Below are 23630 nucleotides of genomic sequence, written 5' to 3' on the forward strand. Positions count from 1 at the left end.
TATTATGTTAAAGGTGACAAATCTTGGCTTAAGGAAAACCAGATTTGTGACTAAAGGAAACATTTTCTTGGAGCTTTTCATTGTTCTGGCTTAAATTTCCTTTTAAAAAGTAACTTTCCGGCCGGGCGCGGTGGCTCACGCCTGTAATCCCAGCACTTTGGGAGGCCGAGGTGGGCGGATCACGAGGTCAGGAGATCGAGACCATTCTAACACGGTGAAACCCCGTCTCTACTAAAAATACAAAAAATTAGCTGGGCGTGGTGGCGGGAGCCTGTAGTCCCAGCTACTTGGGAGGCTGAGGCAGGAGAATGGGGTGAACCCGGGAGGCGGAGCTTGCAGTGAGCCGAGATAGCGCCATTGCACTCCAGCCTGGGCTACAGAGCGAGACTCCGTCTCAAAAAAAAAAAAAAAAGTAACTTTCCATAAGTTAAAGTTAGCACTTTCACAAATACTAGCAGAGTCACTAAATGAAATATTAACATCAAAACACATGATTAACAAAAAAGTATTTTATTATTTTGCTGCAAAGCTGTTGCTTCACTGTGTAAAAACAGCATCAGCAAATGCAGTGTATTGCAAAATTAAGATAGTGTTGTTCCTCATCTGACACTGTACAAGCAACAAAAACCTCTTCACTCCCAGTTATTTCCAATAGAAAGATCATTAACTATTTCAGCCCAAATCCAGGTATGGATATATGCAAGTTACAATATTATATAAAGCTTAAGAATAACAACGTTATCTTTGAATTATGTAATTTTTATAACCAGTTTTTACCATGGATAATCTCATGAATTCTGAATACCAGAGCCTAGACTAAAAATCATAGGATATTGTGATAAAGACGTGTATTATATTTATCTATAATCATTAGAAAGTTAAAGGGCATTTTCTTTCATTAGCAGTGTTAACAGTTTTTTTTCCCCCAATCGGTAATGCTAAAAGTTGGTATTCTAAGTCTTACATCCACCCCTAGTTTAAGACAACTCTGCTGGGTTATTTCACACTAGTTTATTTAGGGGTTCCATTTTCACTCCTCAATAGATTTTCTCTATCTCTCATATGCTTCTTCACTCGTAAATTCATCTAGTTCTGAAGGGTTACTTGGTGTCATCTTGATCAGCCAACCATCTTCATAACAAGATTTGTTTACAAGTCCTGGATTTTCTCCAAGAGCTTCATTAATTTAAGTTACTTCTCCTGATAAAGGAGAATAGAGTTCACTAGCAGCTTTCACACTTTCCAAAGCACCAAACTCATTTTGTTTGTTCAATTTTGTCCTAACTTCAGGCAGACTACGGTAAACAATATCTCCCAACGCTTCCTGTGCAAAATTGCTGATTCCCAGTGTTCCGATATCATTTTCTGTTGCCATCCATTCATGTTTCTCTGTGAATTTATGCACCGAGAGCAGAGCTGGTCCCGCGCGCAGCGTCCGAACGGCGCCCACCCCCAGCTTCCAAGGCCTCGGCGGGCAGGGCGCGGCGGGTGACAGGGCCGCGCGAAGGGTACAGAGCACCACCCGCACGCACGCTCCGCGCCACTCGCAGCGCCACGTTCGCAGGGGTGCTGGGGGTCGCAGCCTTAAGCCTTGGCCAACCGCGTGGGGAGGCGGGGGGGGGGGGCGGGGCCTCTAGTAGGCATCTTTGTTAGTGGGTGAAAATCCTGTGGTGGTAGCTGTGGGGAAAAGGGGATCTGTTATCAGCGCTCCTTTCCTTTAAGTTTTCGGTCTTCTCTCATCCTGGGAGGTGACCTGGAATCACAGGACAATGGACAGTGTGACAGCCTGTGTAACAGGAGAGCAGAGCCTCCCTTTCCCAGATACCTAGAGTTACATTCCAGGCCAGGCCTCTGAGATATCTTTCTTCTGGCACCAAATCTGTAGTTTGCTGTATATCAAGCAATTCTCCAACACCAACGCACTGTCTAAAACTTGAATTCTGACTGTTAGTCCAAGCTGCTCCATTTTGTAAGCCCCCCCACCATTTCGCAGACCATGGTGTGTCCGGAATTCGTGGGTTCTTGGTCTGACTTCAAGAATGAAGTCGCGGACCCTCGCGGTGAGTGTTACAGCTCTTAAGATGGCGCGTCTGGAGTTTGTTCCTTCTGATGTTCAGATGTGTTCTGAGTTTCTTCCTTCTGGTGGGTTCGTGGTCTCGCTGGCTCAGGAGTGAAGCTGCAGACCTTCGTGGTGAGTGTTACAGCTCTTAAGGCAGCGCGTCTGGAGTTGTTCGTTCCTCCTGGTGGGCTCTGGTCTTGCTGGGTTCAGGAGTGAAGCTGCAGATCTTCATGGTGAGTGTTACAGCTCATAAAAGCAGCGTGGACCCAAAGAGTGAGCAGTAGCAAGATTTATTGCAAAGAGCGAATGAACAAAGCTTCCACAGTGTGGAAGGTGACCCCAGCCGGTTGCCAATGCTGGCTCCAGCAGCCTGCTTTTATTCTCTTATCTGGCCCCACCCACATCCTGCTGATTGGTAGAGCCGAGTGACCTGTTTTGACAGGGCGCTGATTGGTGCGTTTACAATCCCTGAGTTTGACACAAAGGTTCTCCACTTCCCCATCAGATTAGTTAGATACAGAGTTTCCACACACAGGTTCTCCAAGGCCCTACCAGAGCAGCTAGATACAGAGTGTAGATTGGTGCACTCACAAACCTTGAGCTAAACACAGGGTGCTGATTGGTGTGTTTACAATCCCTGAGCTAGACATAAAGGTTTTCCAAGGCCCCACCAGAGCAGCTAGATACAGTGTCGATTGGTGCACTCACAAACCTTGAGCTAAACACAGGGTGCTGATTGGTGTGTTTACAATCCCTGGGCTAGACATAAAGGTTCTCCAAGGCCCCACCAGAGCGGCTAGATACAGAGTGTCGATTGGTGCACTCACAAACCTTGAGCTAAACACAGCGTGCTGATTGGTGTGTTTACAATCCCTGAACTAGACATAAAGGTTCTCCAAGGCCCCACCAGAGCAGCTAGATACGGAGTGTCGATTGGTGCACTCACAAACCTTGAGCTAAACACAGGGTGCTGATTGGTGTGTTTACAATCCCTGAGCTAAATATAAAGACTCCACGTCCCCACCAGACTCAGGAGCCCAGCTGGCTTCACCTAGTGGATCCTGCAACGGCGCTGCGGGTGGAGCTGCCTGCCAGTCCCGGTGCCGTGCGCCCGCACTCCTCAGCCTTTGGGCGGTCGATGGGACTGGGCGCCGTGGAACAGGGGGCGGCGCTCGTTGGGGAGGCTCGGGCTGCACAGGAACCCAGGGAGGCGGGGGAAGGCTCAGGCATGGCGGGTTGCAGTCCCGAGGCCTGCCCCGCAGGAAGGCAGCTAAGGCCCGTCGAGAAATCGAGCGCAGCGCCGGTGGGCTGTCACTGCTGGGGGACCCAGTACACCCTCCGCAGCCGCTGGCCCAGGTGCTAAGTCCCTCATTGCCCAGGGCCAGCAGGGCTGGCCGGCTGCTCCGAGTGTGGGGCCCGCCAAGCCCACGCCCACCCGGAACTCCAGCTGGCCCGCAAGCGCCGCACGCAGCCCCGGTTCCTGCTCGCGCCTCTCCCTCCACACCTCCCTGCAAGCTGAGGGAGTGGGCTCCAGCCTTGGCCAGCCCAGGAAGGGGCTCCCACAGTGCAGTGGTGGGCTGAAGGGCTCCTCAAATGCCGCCAAAGTGGGAGCCCAGTCAGAGGAGGTGCCCAGAGCAAGCGAGGGCTCTGAGGACTGCCAGCACGCTGTCACCTCTCAATGGTCAGAATGAAACATTTCACGGGGATTCGGGCCGTGCCAAACATCCTGCCCAACCACAGGACTTTCTTATCACACCCGTCTGTGTAACAGTCCAAGCAACCTCCTTATTACATCTTGCTGGAAAAAGGGCCAAACTGCCTGACCACAAGAACATCTTATCAACATCCATCCAGGCAGCAAGCCATACTGCCTAGATCCCTCCCACCAGTCTGAGCCAACATACAATTCCATTTTATGTCCTTCCTAAGAACATGCTGACTTCAGGGTACAACACTTTCTAATCCAAAATCTGATATTTTCTCACTCTATTTGCCATTCCCCTTCCACCTTCTTTCTAATCTTGTTTGCTCCTCACTGTGAAAGAAAGCCTTTGTCTGCCTAAACTTTGCAATCCTTAAAGATTTTATAGTTGGTACTTCCTTCTGTTGCAATACTCTTTTAAAATGCAAATGTTTTAATAGAAACCTAATTTTATTTTATTTTACAAAATCTAGAAACTGCCTCAAAACAATAACAACTTTATTTTCAGTAAGACCCTCCCATTCCTTTTCCATTTTAACCTTAACTGCATCTGCCTGTGGGTCCCCAGCTTTCCAGGGCTCTGTAGCTTCTCTCAGTATAAAGGCTTCTTCCAAGGCTGGTGTGAGCAAGCTGGGACATCTGCAGGGGCAGCTCCCCAGAAAGAACTAACTGGGACTTTTAATAACCCCCTTTTGCAGACTCAATATTAGCCTTAGCTTGAAGTCACTGGACTCAAGCCTTAATTTCCATGTCAATTATTCATTTGGTTTTTGAAACTAAGTGTTTGAAAAATCCAGCAAAATTACTCAAACATGGTGTTAATATAAGAGAAGAATTTTTTTTTTTTTTTTTTCCAGACAGTCTTGCTCTCTTGCCCAGGCTAGAGTGCAGTGGCACAATCTCGGCTCACTGCAATCTCTGCCTCCCACGTTCAAGCGATTCTCCTCCTTCAGCCTCCTGAGTAGCTGGGATTACAGGCACCCGCCACCACGCCTAGCTAATTTTTGTATATTTAGTAGAGATGGGGTTTCACCATGTTGGCCAGGCTGGTCTTGAACTCCTGACCTCAGGTGATCTACCTGCCTCGGCCTCCCAAAGTGCTGGGATTACAGGTGTGAGCCACCGCACCCGGCCGACAGTTATATTTTATACCTCAATAAGAAATGCCAAAGTATCTATTCCTTTCAGAAAATAAACCCATTATTATTTGTTTTGTTTTTTTTTTCTTTGAGACAGAGTCTCGCTCTGTCGCCCAGGCTGGAGTGCAGTGGCGTGATCTCGGCTCACTGCAAGCTCCGCCTCCCGGGTTCACGCCATTCTCCTGCCTCAGCCTCCTGAGTAGCTGGGACTACAGGCGTCCGCCGCCACGCCCAGCTAATTTTTGTATTTTCAGTAGAAACGGGGTTTCATGGTGTTAGCCAGGATGGTCTCGATCTCCTGACCTCGTGATCTGCCCGCCTCGGCCTCCCAAAGTGCTGGGATTACAGGCTTGAGCCACCGCGCCCGGCCCCATTATTATTTCTATTAAAAATTATGTAGTAGGCCAGGCGTGGTGGCTCACACCTGTGATCCCAGCACTTTGGGAGGCCAAGGCGGGTGGATCACGAGGTCAGGATCACAAGGTCAGGAGATGGAGACCATCCTGGGTAACACGGTGAAATCCCGTCTCAACTAAAAATACAAAAAAAAAAAAAAAAAAAAAAAAAATTAGCCAGGCGTGGTGGCACGCGCCTGTAGTCCCAGCTACTCGGGTGGCTGAGGCAGGAGAATTACTTCAACGTGGGAGGCAGAGGTTGCAGTGAGTCCAGCTTGCGCCACTGCACTCCAGCCTAGGCGACAGAGCGAGAATGTCTCAAAAAAAAAAAAAAAAATTATGTAGTAAACAACTAGTCATATGGGAACACTTCTAGGAGTATCAAGTTTCAGCTCATAAAATTTAGCATAAATCTCAGAAATCAAGATGATGGGATATAGAACATAGATAGTCAGTGTCACAAACTTACTCTGCCAAAGGAAGAACTGATGTTTTCATAAATCTATGTAACTCACCAATTATTTACCACATTTTCTTGTGGAAATGTATTTATTTTCTGCAGCCAAAATGAGAGTTTTTTTCTATTCTTTTCCTTGGTAGCATTCTAAAAGCTAGGTCTTGGAATTCTGTTTGTAATCACCCAGCCATTTAAAAAAGACACACACACCTGAGAAAATCCCAGAACTCACTCTGGGCAAGAAAAAGGTAAATGAGAATTGTTAACAAATGGAGTATGAAATTAGGTATTAATTTACTCTGAAATCCACCTCTTTGATACCCTTTGTGAACATTTTCTTACCTTTTAAGTCCCACTAATAAAATGCAAGTTACAGTTTAAAAGCTGAAGTCAAAATAAGTGAACAAATTTTTTCAAGGTAACAAACCTAAAAAGTGGCAGTACTGATGAGAAAACAAATGTGTCTGACTCACGTGTCAAATCAGGCCATCTAATCACTTGAAAGATTCTCCCACCCCATCCTACTTATTTAAGTTCTCAAAGACCACCCTCTCAGGAGACACTGCCCTATGCCTCAGTGAGTGCCCCAGATGCTTTTTACTTTGCAAGTTCTTGCACCATTTCACTGGGGTCATGTTTGGGTTTTTTGTCTTTGGGGATACTACTTTTTCTTTCACAAATCTTAGAGAATACAGGTGGCAGAAATTATTTCTGTGCTTTACCCTCAATGGCAGCATCTGATTGGCTGACCAGCAATGTGTCTCCAAGAAATAAGCTGGGTTGGGCGAAGACAATCTTACTATCTAAAAAAGCCTGGGCACGGTAGCTCACGCCTGTAATCCCAGCACTTTGGGAGACTGAGATGGGCAGATTACCTGGGGTCAGGAGTTCGAAACCAGCCTGGCCAACATGACAAAACCCCCTCTCTACTAAAAACACAAAAATTAGGCCGGGCGCGGTGGCTCACGCCTGTAATCCCAGCACTTTGGGAGGCCGAGGCAGGCAGATCATGAGGTCAGGAGATCGAGACCATCCTGGCTAACATGGTGAAACCCCGTTTCTATGAAAAATACAAAAAATCAGCCGGGCGTGGTGGCGGGCGCCTGTAGTCCCAGCTACTCGGGAGGCTGAGGCAGGAGGCTAGAGAATGGCATGAATCCGGGAGGCGGAGCTTGCAGTGAGCGGAGATCGTGCCACTGCACTCCAGCCTGGGCGACAGAGCGAGACAAACAACAACAACAAAATTAGCTGGGTGTGGTGGACGCCTGTAATCCCAGCGACTTGGGAGGCTGAGGCAGAAGAATTGCTTGAACCTGGGAGGCAGAGGTTGCAGTGAGCCGAGATCGCGCCACTGCACTCCAGTTTTCGCGACTCTGTCTCAAAAAAAAAAAAAAAAAATCTAAAAAGGTTTGCTTTTCCAAGGAAGACTACACCAGGAGATTCCTCTCAGCCCCAGGGCACCCACCTGCTCCCTTGAGAGGCTACACTCCATACCTCAGGTTGTCTTATGGGAGAAAATGACTCAGGAGCTGATATTCACTAGACACTCTAGCCGACATAGCCACAGTGGATATCTTGGTTTATCCCCAGACAGTACTGAAACCCAGGACCAGAAAAAAACTGAAGGGTGGCTGAGGACGCATCACTCCATAAAGTTTCCAAAGGGAAACCTTCACCCAAAAACATTCTGATAAAATCTCTGTGGCTAGGAAAGATAAAAGGAAAAGAGGCACAGAGATTTTTTACAATAAAGCGTCAGGAGAATTATTCTCTGCTTTCTTCTCATGGGAAATATTTTCAAACAGAAAACAAAGTGCCATCCAACGCTTTATCAAAAAATGATTAAAATACGGAATATAAAATGCACACTGAATGGCAAAAATGTAAATGCATTCTAAATCTAAGGCTTTTTTTTTTTTTTTTTTTTTTTTTTGAGACAGTTTTGCTCTTGTTGCCCAGGCTGGAGTGCAATGGCGCAATCTCTGCTCACCGCAACCTCTGCCTCCCGGGTTCGGGCAATTCTCCTGCCTCAGGCTCGCGCCTCAGCCTCCCAAGTAGCTGGGATTACAGGCACGTGCCACCACGCCCAGCTAATTTTGTATTTTTAGTAGAGACGGGGTTTCTCCATGTTGGTCAGGCTGTTCTCGGTGATTCATCCGCCTCGGCATCCCATTGTGCTGGGATTACAGGCGTGAGCCACCGCGACCGGCAATCTAATGAATTTTTTTTGTAAATTACTCTTTGGGGAAACAAAATTCAGCCTTAACCAACTATAAACTGCCAATTAACCAATGATTACCTAACCAGGAAATTTCCACCTTGATCGTACAAATTAAGAAACTACATAACTCTACTAAATCAATTATTGAATTTGAGTTTCTCCATCATGCACTTTATACATAAAGTTTTTTCCATCATGCACTTTATATATAAAGTTTTTCTTTTATATTTAAAGTTTTAGGGACATGGATGAAGCTGGAAACCACCATTCTGAGCAAACTATCGCAAGGACAGAAAACCAAACACCGCATGTTCTCACTCATAGGTGGGAATTGAACAATGAGAACACTTGGACACAGGGTGGGGAACATCACACACCAGGGCCTGTCGTGGGGTAGGGGGAGGAGCGAGGGATAGCATTAGGAGATACACCTAATGTAAATGACACGGTAACGGGTGCAGCACACCAACATGGCACATGTATACATATGTAACAAAGCTGCACGTTGTGCACATGTACCCTAGAACTTAAAGTATTAAAAAAAAACCTAAAAAATAAAAAAAGGAATCGTTATAGAAAGTACTATGTAGAGATATAAGAAAAGCAGTAAAATCTCATTATAAAGAAAGAAAAATAAATAAAGTTTTATATATAAAGTTTTTCATGGACCACAAACTACAAACCATAGCTGCTAGCTGGGTGCTCTTCAATTCTTGAATTACCCTTTTTTTTTTTTTTTTCTGAGACGGATTCTCGCTCTGTCGCCCAGGCTGGAGTGCAGTGGCGCAATCTCGGCTCACTGCAAGCTCCACCTCCCAGGTTCACGCCATTCTCCTGCCTCAGCCTCCCAAGTAGCTGGGACTACAGGCGCCTGCCCCCACGCCCGGCTAATTTTTTGTATTTTTAGTAGAGACGGGGTTTCACCGTGTTAGCCAGGATGGTCTTGATCTCCTGACCTCGTGATCCGCCCGCCTCAGCCTCCCAAAGTGCTGGGATTACAGGCGTGAGCCACCGCGCCCGGCCCTTGAATTACTCTTTGATTTTATTCTTTAATATTTTTACCTTGACTCCCATAATTTTTTTTTCTTTTTTTTGAGACGGAGTTTCGCTCTAGTTGCCCAGGCTGGAGCGCAATGGCGCAATCTCGACTCACTGCAAACTTCGCCTCCCGGGTTCAAGCTATTCTCCTGCCTCAGCCTCCAGGGTAGCTGGGATTACAGGCGCCCGCGACCACGCCCGGCTAATTTTTGTATGTTTAGTAGAGACGGGGTTTCACCATGTTGACCAGGCTGGTCTTGAACTTCTGACCTCAGGTGATCTACTCGCCTCGGCCTCCCAAAGTGCTGGAATTACCGCGTGAGCCACCGCGCCCGGCCCGACTCCCATAAATTTTTAATCAAAAAAAAAAAAAAAAAAAAAGCGGGGGTACTGGAAACACCACAGCCCAAAAGTTCTTCTTATTCATGAACCCCACACCCCGAGTCAGGATTTTCCCTTGACTACCGTCCCGTGGTCCCGGCACAACAGGGGAGAGATGCGGCGATGCCAGTGCAGAGCTGCCCAGCGAGAGCTCCAGGCCATGGCACAGTCACTGCGCAGGGAGGAGACAGGGTGCCCGGGGTCCCGTCTGTCAGCCCAGCTGCCATCTTATGGCTGAAGGGGACTGAGGGCCGAGCTGTACCAAGGACAACTCTGGCCAAGGATTTTGGAGCCGACGGCGGGGAGGCCGGAGTCCCGCCACAGCCACTTCAGACTGGTTCCAACCAGCCCCTCCCCCTCTCTCGGGGTGTCGGACCCAGCAGACTCACCATTTTTCCAGGCTTCCCAGGGGGTCCTGGCATCTTAGCTGTGGATCTCCCAATACCTACAGGTCACAGGGACACAGAAGCTGGGCCTCTAGGAGCAGAAGACACAGAACAGAGAAGACCTGGAGCTGCGACTGCAGCCAGAGACAAAGGCCGCGCCAAATCTCGAAAGCCGTCCTGTCCACTCCAGCTGCGTGCCTGATTGGATGGATCCCAGCCCAGAGTCCCTGATTGGATAACATTTAACACCACACCCCCTCAGGCCCTGAGTGACAGAAGACGTGCTCAGGTGCTGGGCTGAATGAAAATAGAGTGAAACCTAAGCTGCAGCTTTTTCAGGCAGGGTTTCCTCCCTGAGCTGACCCAGGCCTGCCTCAGAGGGCATTTGCATTTAACCATGTGTAAAAGATCATATGCATTTATAAATAATATATTATATGGCTATTCACAAGTGAAGATAATGTAACAATTATTTTAAAATTCCAGATTTTATTACCTTCCCGGCTTCTGGTCCTTTGAGCAGGCAGCCTGAGATTTTAAAAAGAAGGCAATCCTCTGAAATAAAATGTGGGCCACATGTGAATTCTAAATTTTCTAGTAGTCAAATTTTAAAAAGAAAGAAGCAACAGGTGGAATAAATGGTAACCATTTAATTAACCCAATATATCCAAAATACTATCATTTTAATATGTGAGCAATGTGTAATTATTAATGAAGTATATATAATTTTTACTCTAATTTAACTTTCTAGCACATCGCAGTTCAGACCATCCACATTCCAAGCACCCAGAAGCAACATATACCCAATAACTGTCACATTAAAGTGCAGCTGTGATGTCAGGGTGGGCAAAGGGCCTGAAAATCCCTTTTCTGCCAGAGGTAAAGGAAGAGCCTCTTCCTACCAACATCTCTCTTTAGTTCCGAGGGTGCAACAGATAGTGACCATAGAAAGAGCAGAGGGCAGCCGGACAAGGCAGCTCACACCTATAATCCCAGCACTTTGGGAGGCTGAGGCAGGTGGATCACTTGAGGTCAGGAGTTCGAGACCAGCCTGGCTATCACGGCGAAACCCCGTCTCTACTAAAAATACAAAAATTAGATTGGCGTGGTGGCAGGTGCCTGTAATCCCAATTACTTGGGAGGCTGAGGCAGGAGAATCGCTTGAGCCCCAGAGGTGGAGGTTCTAGTGAGCAAGATCACGCCACTACACTCCAGCCCAGGTAACAGAGCAAGACTCTGTCTCCAAAAAAAAGAAAGAAAAAAAAGAAAGAACAGAGGGCAGCAGAAATAAAATAACCCCAGGTAGACCACTGCTGGCCACATGTTTTCCATTTTTGTTCCAGAGATCAGACAGTGAACAAAGGATGATGGGTCCACAGGAGAAGAAAACTCTATGTCTTCAGATATGTCCACAGTCTTGACCTCCAATGTATAAATATAGAGAAAACAGATTAAAGGTAAACTTATTTTGCCATTTGGCCTTGGCACTAATGGTCAGGCTGTGGTTATCTGTTTTCTCCTGTGGTTTATGGGAATGTGTGAGTATAAGCACCAATCACATGCATACATGTCTACATGTATTTATTCATTTCTCAATATTACAAAACATCTAACTTTAAATCAGGGAAAAAAAGTCAGCACTTTTAGGGTGCCCACTGTTAGAAGGTAACTAGTAATCAATTTGCCATTAGTTTTTGGCATCCTATCTGCACTGGGTGCACGTATTAGTTAGCTCTTACAGCATAACAAACCATCCAAAACTTCTTAGCTCATAATTGCAATGGTCAGCCATTTCGGCTAGGCTTGGTGGGGCCATTCTTCTGGTCTCAGCTGAGCTCCTTCAGACATGTATCATCAGCTACCTGTCAACTAGGCAGCTGTGCTTCTGGGCATGAGCTTCTGCTTCTGGGATTGTCAACAAGGGGCACCTTGCTTCTCCTCCCCGTTGTATCTTATCCTCCAGCTGGCAAACATGGGCTTTTTTCATAGAGATGGCAGCATTCTAAAAAACAATTAGAAGCATTTAAAACCACTTAAGCCTAGGCCTCAAACTAGCACACTGTCATGTTCACAGGTTTCTACCACCCTGAACAAATAAGGCCAGCCAGATCTGGGGTTTGGAAAACAGATTCTGGATCTCGATGGGAACACCTGTAAAAGCACCTGGCAATGAGCATGGAACAGGGAGAACAAAAAATTGCTACCATTTGTGCAATCAGAATCATTCTGTTTTTCAGCTTTTTGTTTTGTTTTGCTTTGGTTTTGGATATATGCGGCTTATAGAACTCTTCCACATCAAGAAATTGCCCAAACACCCACAGCTATTAAGTGACTGGGCTGAGACTCACTGTCCAGGGCTCTAAATCCTGGAGAGTAACACTTCTAAAATAGAAGCCAGATTCCTTTTAGATTTGTGCCCAAATAGTACTGTTTATTATTGGAAATAATCTCAATAAATTGCATAAGCACACGGTGGCTCATACCTGTAATCGTAGCACTTTGGCAGGCTGAGATGAGAGAATCATTTGATATCAGGAGTTAAAGTGCAGCCTGGGTAACATAGTAAGATCCTGTATCCATGAAAAAGACATTACCCAGGCATGATAATGCATGCCTGTATTCCCAGCTACTCGGGTGGCTGGGGCAGGAGGATTGCTTGAGCCTGGAAGGTTAAGACTGCAGTGAGCCATGATTGGTTACACCACTGCACTTTAGCCTGGGTGATGGAGTGAGACCTTGTCTCAAAAGAAAATAAAATAGCTGGGTGTGGTGGCTCACGACTGTAATCCCAGCACTTTTGGAGGCTGAGGTGGGCAGATCACCTGAGGTTGGGAGTTCGAGACCAGCCTGACCAACATGGAGAAACCCCATCTCTACTAAAAATAGAAAATTAGCCGGGCGTCATGGCACATGTTCGTAATCCCAACTACTCAGGAGGCTGGGTCAGGAGAATCTCTTGAACCCGGGAGGCAGAGGTTGCAGTGAGCCGAGATCACACCATTGCACTCCAGCCTGGGCAACAACAGCAAAACTCTGTCTCAAAATAAATAAATTAATTGGCCGGGCATGGTGGCTCACACCTGTAATCCCAGTACTTTGGGAGGCCGAGGCGGGTAGATCACAAGGTCAGGAGATCGAGACCATCCTCGCTAACACGGTGAAACCCCATCTCTACTAAACATACAAAAAATTAGCTGGGTGTGGTGGTGGGGGCCTGTAATCCCAACTACTCGGGAGGCTGAGGCAGGAGAATGGCGTGAACCCAGGAGGTGGAGTTTGCAGTGAGCCGAGATCGCGTCACTGCACTCCAGCCTGGGCAACAGAGTGAGACTCCATCTCAAAAAAAAAAAAAAGACATAGAATAATGTGGAGAAAACAGCTGAGAGATGAGTTTAGAAATCAAAGTCCAACAACACATTACTTATTTTTTTATAGAAAAAAATTTGAAAACGTTTCAAAGAAAAAAGCTTTTAGAGAAATTAAATTTCACAGAGTTTAATTGAGCAAAGTATTATTTGCAAATCAGGCAATCTGTGGGCCCAGAGTAGGCTCAGACTTCAACACAGCCACATAGTAAAAAAAGATTTATAGACAGAAACAGCAAAGTAACATACAGAAAAAGAAAGTGAGGTACAGAAGCAGCCAGATTGATTACAGCTTGAGATATGTCTTATTTGAACATAGTTCAAAAAGTTGATGTCCTTTTATTGGCATAAACACAGTAGTTGGTACAAGAATGGGTTACAGTCTATTTATATATCCAGTTAGGTTCAGTTTACTATGTACAGTTTACTATGGTACTATGTACTGTGGCAATTAGCAATTGCCATAACAGAATTAAATAAATATTTCTTATGGTCATCTGCTAAAAGCTAATTAATTAGAAAAATTGGATAATGACTTTATGCTTTATTACATGTTAATTGTAAATGGTTCCAATCAGCATAAATATACTATTTTCAACTTTGAAAGATCCAAGAATGATTAAATCCTTCTGAATAATTGTTTATAATAACTAAGATTATAGCCCTGTAGTTACAAAAATAATAGAAAAAATAAAGTTTTTCTATTTTATGATAACAACATTCTTCAAATTATTTGAAGTTTAAAGTTTAAAGGCACTGGGAAAAGGGATTACTACATTCTGGAAAAGGGATAACAACATTCTTCAAATTACTTGAAGTTTAAAGTTTAAAGGCACTGGGAAAAGGGATTACTAGAGATGTCATTTTACTATGTTACCCAATAATGTATTATTACCATTTGTTACCTGCAACCTTGATTAAGGTGGGATAGGTTACAGATGGTGACAGGATAGACTTCATTCAATGCACAACAATTTAAACACACTAAAGCCACTTTTGTTTGATCTTAAAAATTATGGGTCGCGCCCCCCCAGCCCCCTCCCCCCACACCCCGGGCCGGTGCAGCCGCAGGCGGGGTCCCCCTCCCCCTTCCCCCTCTCCCCCCAGGCCTCGCGCGCCCCGGACCGGCCCCCCCTTTCCCCTCCCCCTCCGTGCCGCCTCTGTCGCGATGCCCCCGGCTGCGCCCGGGGCCCGGCTTCGGCTTCTCGCCGCCGCCGCCCTGGCCGGCTTGGGCGTCATCAGCCGAGGGCTGCTCTCCCAGAGCCTGGAGTTCAACTCTCCTGCCGACAACTACACAGTGTGTGAAGGTGACAACGCCACCCTCAGCTGCTTCATCGACGAGCATGTGACCTGCGTGGCCTGGCTGAACTGCTCCAACATCCTGTACGCCGGCAACGACCACAGGACCAGAGACCCGCGGGTGCGGCTGCTCATCAACACCCCCGAGGAGTTCTCCATCCTCATCACCGAGGTGGGGCTCGGCGACGAGGGCCTCTACACCGGCTCCTTCCAGACCCGCCACCAGCCGTACACCACTCAGGTCTACCTCATTGTCCACGTCCCTGCCCGCATTGTGACATCTCGTCGCCTGTGATGGTGAATGAGGGGGGTAATGTGAACCTGCTTTGCCTGGCCGTGGGGCGGCCAGAGCCCACGGTCACCTGGAGACAGCTGCGAGACGGCTTCACCTCGGAGGGAGAGATCCTGGAGATCTCTGACATCCAGCGGGGCCAGGCCGGGGAGTATGAGTGCGTGACTCACAACGGGGTTAACTAGGCGCCCGACAGCCGCCGCGTGCTGGTCACAGTCAACTATCCTCCGACCATCAGGGACGTGACCAGCGCCCGCACTGCGCTGGGCCGGGCCGCCCTCCTGCGCTGCGAAGCTATGGCGGTTCCCCCCGCGGATTTCCAGTGGTACAAGGATGACAGACCGCTGAGCAGCGGCACGGCCGAGGGCCTGAAGGTGCAGAGGGAGCGCACCCGCTCGATGCTTCTCTTTGCCAACATGAGCGCCCGGCATTTCGGCAACTATACCTGTCGCGCCGCCAACCGGATGGGAGCGTCCAGCGCCTCCATCCGGCTCCTGCGCCCAGGATCCCTGGAGAACTCAGCCCCGAGGCCCCCAGGGCCCCTGGCCCTCCTCTCCGCCCTGGGTTGGCTGTGGTGGAGAATGTAGGCGCAACCCAGTGGAGCTCCCCTCCCCTCCCCCTGCAGGGGGCCTCAGGCCAAGAGTGAGAGAAAAGGGGGAGCAAGAGCCCTGGGTCTCTTGGGGGCAGAAGAGCTCTCGGCCACCAAGGAAGAAAAGAGGAGAGAGAGGAGGAGGCAGAGGAAGAAAGATCTTTAGAGAACCCATCACTGTGAGGGGTAAAGCAAAATTATGCATCTTTCTACAGCCATTCTCGCCACCCGTTCACGTTTCCGATTGTGACCCACTCCCGCCACCCCATACCCCTCTCTCTTAGCTCAGGCTGTCAACTGGCTTGTGTGGGTGTGGGTGTGTGAGTGTGCGCCTGCATGCTTGTGTAGGTGTCTGTGTCTCTGTGTGTGTGTGTGTGTGTGGATGGGTGGGGGGAAGGGACTCAGCCGTCCTCCCACCCCCAAAACCCCCATGTCCACTGTCCCCAACCCTACTGCCTCTCACCTCTGGCTGGAGGTAGGTATGAGGCTCTGCAGTGGAAGCTGTGAAGAGAGGCTTACCAGGCTCCCTGCTTCCCCAATATATGCAGGCACACTGACCCCTCCCCCTGTCGAAAGGACAACTCCTGGCAGGTTGGGAGTGGGGAGGGGCATCGCGCTCACCTGTCAAGCTGTCATTCAGCCTTTGTGAGTAAGTGGGGGACCTCCATCTGGGCTCTGGGCTTCCCTGCTGTCAACCACCAGCTTCCTGTAGCCAGAGGCCCCATCGCTGGCTCAGTGGCCTGAGACCTTCCCACTTTTCCTGTCCCTCCCCACCCTGGATTTTCTGGACCCCTCTTGGGCCAATCGGTGCTTCCATCCAACTGTCAGACTGGTGGCAGGAGTCACCTGTCTGTTTCCGTGCTTTGCCCTACCCCTGCCACCACTCCCTTTGGCCTTGATTTCCCCACCTGTGGCACCAGCCAGCTGCCCTTGGGGCCTTTGCAGCTGGCCCACAGGTGTGGGCTTGCTGGTCTATCACTTCCTGGCCTCTCCACCAACTGTACCTCCCAAAGGCTACCTGACCGCCCTCACACACACTCAGATGCACCACACACACACACCGGCGACTGTGACCAGCAATAGCCCCCTGGCTCCAGCTGTCCTGTAGCTGGTGACTAGCTGTATTTCCCCCTGGGTAGGCATCTGTTGTCAGGAAGGGACACTGAGAGGCTGCAGCCTCAGCTCTGATTGTAGGACTACTCCACCCTGGTACACCACACCACACAAAGTGGGGGACAGAGAGGCATCACACAGACATCCTGAGCCCAGACAAAGATGCCATGTCACCAACTCCGACTCCCAGGAGACCCTCTATATAAACACCCACCCCAAACCACACCACCCAGAGTCTGGTGGAGAAGAGGAGACAGCAAGGAGTAGTGACTGTACCTCAGACGGGCGCATGGGCCCCATCCCACATTGTCTTCCATTCCCAGGATCCAGGGGATAGGGTGGGACCTGGGAGGGATTCTAGGGAGGGGGTGGGGGGCCCTGGGGGCCATGTGTTCCAATTCATGGGGATTGTTGAGACCACCACACCAATAAACACCTTTTTCCAAAAAAAAAAAAAAAAAAAAATTATGTTCATGGCCAAGTGCAGTGGCTCACGCCTGTAATCCCAGCACTTTGGGAGGCCGAGACGGGTGGATCACGAGGTCAGGAGATAGAGACCATCCTGGCTAACACGGTGAAACCTCGTCTCTACTAAAAATACAAAAAATTAGCCGGGCATGGTGGCGGGCACCTGTAGTCCCAGCTACTCGGGAGGCTGAGGCAGGAGAATGGTGGGAACCTGGGAGGCAGAGCTTGCACTGAGCCGAGATTGCGCCACTGCACTCCAGCCTGGGCGACAGAGGGAGACTCCATCTCAAAAAAAAAAAAAAAAAAAAATTATGTTCACACAGGCTAGATGTGGCTTGCATTCCAATGGTTGAGACTCTTTCACCTGAGACTGAGACTCGGTGGTTTTCAGTTCACTGTCTTCTAGTTGCATGATGAGTGCTGTGTAAGATCAAGATTCAGAGGAAGAGGAGATGGTCAAGAGGAATCTGATTTGGTTGCATTCATGGCTTCCCAGAAGCACCGTGAATCTCAATAAAAGAAACCACTGGCTGGTGCGGTGGCTCGCACCTGTAATCCCAGCACTTTGGGAGGCCGAGGTGGGTGCATCACCTGAGGTAAGGAGTTCGAGACCAGTCTGACCAACATAGAGAAACCCTGTCTCTACTAAAAATACAAAAAAAAAATTATCCGGGCGTGGTGGTGCATGCCTGTAATCCCAGCTACTTGGGAGGCTGAGGCAGGAGAATCACTTGAACTCGGTAGTCGGAGGTTGTAGTGGGCCGAGATTATGCCATTATGCCATTGCACTCCAGCCTGGGCAACAAGAGCGAAACCCAATCTCAAAAAAAAAAAAAAAAAAAAAAGAACACTAACTGAGAATTAGGATATTAAACCTGGACAAGAGAGAGAATAAACACCTGTGATTGAGCAACTTAAATTGGAAGGTGATTGCCAGAAATTGCATCTGGAAAAGACTGGGAGTAAGTGCGAAGATGGCCCTGATGTAAAAGGGAAGACTCCACCTAATCTGAAGCGTGCTAAGATTATAGAAGCAGGAGATGGGCAGCCATAAATTAAAAAGAAGACGAAGTGGTTGGTCGCGGTGGCTCACGCCTGTAATCCCAGCACTTTCGGAGACCAAGGCGGGTAGATCACGAGGTCAAGAGTTCAAGACCAGCCTGGTCAATATGGGAAACCCAGTCTCTACTAAAAATACAAAAATTAGCCCGGCTTGGTGGCAGGCACCTGTAATCCCAGCTACTTGGGAGGCTGAGGCAGAGAATTGCTTAAACCCGTGAGGCGGAGGTAGCAGTGAGCCGAGATCCTGCCACTGCACTCCAGCCTAGGTGACAGAGTGAGACTCCGCCAAAAAAAAAAGAAGACACACACACACACACACACAGATGATGTCACATTGAAAATTTGGCTGAAATTTTGAAAATACTGTCAATTAAGTTTGAGTTTTCACTGAAGCAAAAAATAAAACAAGTATCTTAGAATTAACTGTATTTTATTGTCTTAAAGTGCAATTGGTAAAACCAATTTACTTCTTTAAATTTCAAATTTTTCTGACTATAATGCAGTAGACTATGACTCTAAACATTTCCCTCATGCATTTTGTGGGAATTATGACTTATCATAGAGTCAATCACAAAGAGAGTCTACACTTAAATTTTCTCCTTGCATCTTAAATTTCAGTATCTATAATCCTCCATAAAAAAGAATATGAGAGGCTGGGCATGGTGGCTCACTCCTGTAATCCCACCATTTTGGGAGGCCGAGGCTGGTGGATCACCTGAGGTCAGGAGTTCGAGACAAGCCTGGCTAATGTAGTGAAACCTTGTCTCTAGTAAAAATACAAAAATTAGCCGGGCGTGGTGGCAGGCGCCTGTAATCCCAGCTACTCAGGAGGCTGAAGCAGGAGAATCACTTGAACCCAGGAGGCGGAGGTTGCAGTGAGCTGAGATGGCGCGATTGCACTCCAGCCTGGGCGACAAAAGTGAAACTCCATCTCAAAAAAAAAAAAAAAAAAAAAAAATGAGGCCGGGCGCAGTGATTCACACCTATAATCCCAGCACTTTGGGAGGCCGAGGCAGGTGGATCACCTGAGGTCAGGAGTTCAAGACCAGCCTAGCCAACATGGTGAAACCCAATCTGTACTGAAAATACAAAAATTATCTGGGCGTGGTGGTGTGCGCTTGTGGCCCCAGCTACTCGGGAGGCTGAGGCAGGAGAATTGCTTGAACTGGGAGGCAGAGGTTGCAGAGAGTCTAGATTACTCTGCTGCACACCAGCCTGGGTGACTGAGCAAGACTCCATCTCATAAATAAATAAATAAATAAAGCAAATCTAACATAGAAGAACTTTTCATAGTTTTAATGCAGCCAACAACTGATCAAATGCTTTTCTATAAATGCTAAAATGAAGGCATAACATCAAGTGATTTGAGAGTTAAATTACCTCAACATTCATATTTTGAAAATTTAAAATTCTTTCAATGCAAAACAAGAAAAGTCAAATATAACTACAACGCCTCAAAAGATCAAACCCTTGCTTCTTTTAGTCTTACATAAAAGTAAATGATATATTTTAACTTTGGATTACTCTGTATAATAAACACTAGAGTAATGTCTAAAATGTTAGTGTCTTAGTGCTTTCTACTGTGAATTACCTGATGATTACTTCTACTTGATTTCTAATTTTTTTTACATTTACTGAATTTGAAGAATATTATTTAATGTGAACACTCTGGTGTTTTCTAAGGTATACTTCTTAGAACAAATGGTTTTTCTCTATTTATTATATTATTCATAGGGTCTGTCTAAAATACAAATTTCCTAAAGTTGAAGAAAGTGTCAACAACTGTTTGAGGGTTTCTCTCCAGTATAAATTCTCCTGTGTACAATAAGATATAAGTGAAGATATTAAACTCAACTTTTCAAAGTCAGGAAATGTAACATTAAAAAATGAGGTGAATCTTAATAACATAAATAAAGTATACAATCACAAAAAACAGATACTGTCGGAATCCACTTATATGAGATAGCTAGAAACAGAAACCAAAATGATATTTTGAAAAAGATAAATAATAGGAAATTGGGCAGTTGTTTCAGGAGTATTGAGTTTTGTTTAGAAGATAAAAATGTTTGCCGGGCGCGGTGGCTCATGCCTGTAATCCCAGCACTTTCGGAGGCCAAGGCGGGCGGATCACCTGAGGTTGGGAGTTTGAGACAACCCTGACCAACATGGAGAAACTCCATCTCTACTAAAAATACAAAATTAGCTGGGTTTGGTGGCACATGCCTGTAATCCCAGCTACCCGGGAGGCTGAGGCACTAGAATCACTTGAACCCAGGAGGTAGAGGTTGCAGTGAGTTGCGATCACGCCATTGCACTCCAGCCTGGGTGACAAGAGCAAAACTCTGTCTCAAAAAAGAAAAAAAGAAAAAGAAAGACCAGGGAGGGATCTGTAGACATAGAGCTTTCTTCTTCTGTGGCCCCATCGTGCTTTGTTTACTGTCTGATCTCTGGAAGAAAGGTGGGCAACAGGTGGTCTTCCTGTTGTTATTTTATTCCTGCTGTACTCTGCTCTTTCTATGGCCACTATCTGTTCTACCCTTGGAACTGAAGAGAGATGTTGGTAGGGAAAGACTTTCCCCTTATTTATGGCAGAAAAAGGATGTTCAAGCCCGGTGTGATGGCTCATGCCTGTAATCCCAGCACTTTGAGAGGATGAGACAGAAGGATTACTTAAGGTCAGGGGTTCGAGTCCAGCCTGGCTGACATGGCAAAATTCCATTTCTACTAAAAATACAAAAATAAGCCAGGCATGGTGGCACATGCCGTAATCACAGCTACTCTGGGGAGGATAAGGCAGGAGAATTGCTTGAGTCCAGAATGTGGAGATTGCAGTGAGCCGAGATTGCACCACTGCACTCCAGCCTGGACATAAGAGCGAGACTCTGTTTGAAAAGAAAAGAAGAGAAGAGAAAGGAAAAGAAAGAAAAGAAGAGAAGAGAAAGGAAATAAAAAGAAAGGAAGAAAAGAAAAGAAAAAAGAAAAGGGATGTTCAGGATTTCATCTTCTGCCATCAGAGCTGCACTTCAATGTGGCAGCTGTTGGCCACCTGTGGCTACTGGGTGCGTGGAATGTGGCTGGTCTGAACTGCGATGTGGTAGAAAGGTCAAATACATAGTTTTAATTTTTTTTCCAAAATATATATACCTTACTAATAATTACATACTGGTCACATATTAAAATGATAATATTTTGGATATATTGGGTTAATTAAATTTCTACAATGAATTCATCCTGTTTTTTTTTCTTTTTAAAATTTTCCTTCTAGAAAATTTAGAATTCACATGTGGCTCACATTCAATTTCAGAGGATTGCCTTTTTTAAAAAAATGTCAGGCTACCCGCTCAAAGGACAAGAAGCCAGGGAGCTCATAAAATTGGAAAATTTTAAATAATTGTTATTGTATTATTTTCATGTGTGAATAGCCACATAATATATTATTTATAAAGGCATACGACCTTATACACAGGGTTATATGCAAATACCCTCTGGGGTGAGCCTGGTCCGCTCAGGGAGGAAGCCCTGCCTGAGAACGCTGCAGCTTTGATTTCACTCTTTCTACGTTCAGCCCAGCCGCTGAGCATATATTCTGTCACTCAGGGCATTAGGGGGTGGGGCCCGAAACATTATCCAATCAGGGACGCTGGGCTGGGACCCCCGTCCAATCAGGCACGCAGCTGGAGCGGACAGGACGGCTTCCGGGATTTGGCGGGGCCTTTGTCTCTAGCTGCTGCGGGAGCTCCAGGTCTAGTTTTTACTGCTCTGTGTATTCTGTTCCTAGAGGCCCAGCCTCTGTGGCTCGTTACCTACAGGTATTGGGAGATGCACAGCTAAGATGCCAGGACCACCTGGAAGCCTAGAAATGGTGAGAGTGCGGTCCGACACCCCGAGAGAGGGGGAGGGGCTGGTTGGAACCGGTCGGAAGTGGCTGTGGCAGGACTCCAGGCTCCAAGCACTGGGCTCCAAAATCCGCGGCCCGAGTTGTCCTTGGCGCAGCTCGGCTCTCAGTCCCCTTCAGCCATAAGATGGCGGCTGGGCTGACAGCCGGACCCCGGGCGTCATGTCTCCTCCCTGCGCAGTGACTGTGCCTTGGCCTGGAGCCCTCGCTGGGCAGCTCTGCACCCGCAGTGCCGCATCTCTGCCCGATAACTCGGTGTGCAGGGTTCATAAATGGGAAGAGCTTTGGTCCATGGGGTCCCAGTCCCTCCTTTTTTCTATTAAAAATTCATGAAAGTCACTGCAAATATATTTAAAAATGTAATAGAAGAGTGGTTCAAAAATCATAGAGCACCCAGCTATGATTTGTAATTTGTGGTCCATGGGAGGGGCTTGAAGGAAAGACTTTTAAGTGGTGTATGATGAATAAAATTCAATAATCGGTTAGGTACAGTTACATAGCTTCTTAATTTGTAAGATCAAAGTGGAAATTTTCTGGTTATGTAATCGGAGGGTACTTGGCAGTTTATAGTTGGTTAAGCAAGAATTTTATTTCCCCCAGTGTAGTAATTTACAAAAAACAATGTATTTGAGTTAGATTTTTTTTTTTTTTTTTTTTTTGAGACGGATTCTCGCTCTGTCGCCCAGGCTAAGTGCAGTGGCGCGATCTCGGCTCACTACAACCTCTGCCTCCCGGGTTCAAGCGATTCTCCTGTCTCAGCCTCCCGAGTAGCTGGGATTACAGGCGCCCGCCACCACGCCCGGCTAATTTTTGTATTTTTAGTAGAGACGGGTTTCACCATGTTGGACAGGCTGGTCTCGAACTCCTGAGCTTGTGATCTGCCCGCCTCGGCCTCCCAAAGTGCTGGGATTACAGGCGTGAGCCACCGCGCCTAATGTACTTTTTTTTTTTTTCTTTTTTGAGACGGAGTCTCGCTCTGTTGCCCAGGCTGGAGTGCAGTGGCGCGATCTCGGCTCACTGCAAGCTCCGCCTCCTGGGTTCACGCCATTCTCCTGCCTCAGCCTCCTGAGTAGCTGGGACTACAGGCGCCCACCACCATGCCTGGCTAATTTTTTTGTATTTTTGTAGGGACAGGGTTTCACCATGTTAGCCAGGATGGTCTTAATCTCCTGACCTCGTAATCCACCCGCCTTGGCCTCCCAAAGTGCTGGGATTACAGGCGTCAGCCACCGCGCCCGGCCCTAGTGTACATTTTTGATACTGTATTTTAATTAATCACTTTTTGAGAAATCATTGGATGGTACTTTTTAAAAGATTTGTTTTCCGTTTGTAAAAATTTTCTGTAAGAAGAAAGCAAAGAGTAATCCCCGGACACTATTGTAAAAAATCTCTGCTGCCTCTTTTCCTTTTATTTTCCCTAGGCACAGAGATCTTATCAGAATTTTGGAGGGGTCACAGTTTCCCTTTGGAAACTTTATGGGGTGATGTGTCCTCGGCTACCCTTCAGATTTTTCCTGGTCCTGGGTTTCAGTACTGTCTGGGAATAAACCATGATACCCACCATGAGTATGTCTGCTAGAGTGCCTAATGAGTATCAGCTCCTGGGTCATTTTCTCCCATAGGACTGCCTGAGGTACAAAGTGTAGCCTCTCTAGGGAGCAGCTGGATGCCCTGGGGCTGAGAGAAATCTCCTGGTGTACTCTTCCTTGGAAAGGCTGACACCTTGAGACATTAAGATTGTCTTCACCCAACTCAGCTTCCGTTTCTTT

General features: G+C 47.2%; 1 protein-coding gene and 2 pseudogenes across 6 annotated transcripts in view; 2 read left to right on the plus strand and 1 right to left on the minus strand.

Moving 5' to 3' along the window:
- Positions 1-454: 454 nt before the first annotated feature.
- LOC100438267 (glycine cleavage system H protein, mitochondrial-like) lies at positions 455-1966 on the minus strand (annotated as a pseudogene).
- A 12336-nt stretch (positions 1967-14302) lies between these two features.
- On the plus strand, positions 14303-17215 carry LOC100435275 (igLON family member 5-like; annotated as a pseudogene).
- A 4415-nt stretch (positions 17216-21630) lies between these two features.
- The window catches only part of LOC100438994 (zinc finger protein 680), a 64077-nt gene continuing 62077 nt past the window's right edge, over positions 21631-23630 (plus strand). For 5 of the 6 annotated variants that reach the window (XR_010140694.1, XR_010140692.1, XR_010140693.1 and 2 more), the window contains exon 1: positions 21648-21828. Coding sequence is in view for 1 of the 6 variants with exons in the window: in XM_009242759.4 (XP_009241034.3) it covers positions 21799-21828 (30 nt within the window). In the remaining 5 variants the exon portion in view is untranslated. Of the gene's footprint in view, positions 21829-23630 lie in introns of all 6 variants that reach the window. The other variant, XM_009242759.4, reaches the window with a different exon arrangement.

The sequence above is a fragment of the Pongo abelii genome, chromosome 6, assembly GCF_028885655.2.
Source record: "Pongo abelii isolate AG06213 chromosome 6, NHGRI_mPonAbe1-v2.0_pri, whole genome shotgun sequence".
Taxonomy (NCBI): domain Eukaryota; kingdom Metazoa; phylum Chordata; class Mammalia; order Primates; family Hominidae; genus Pongo; species Pongo abelii.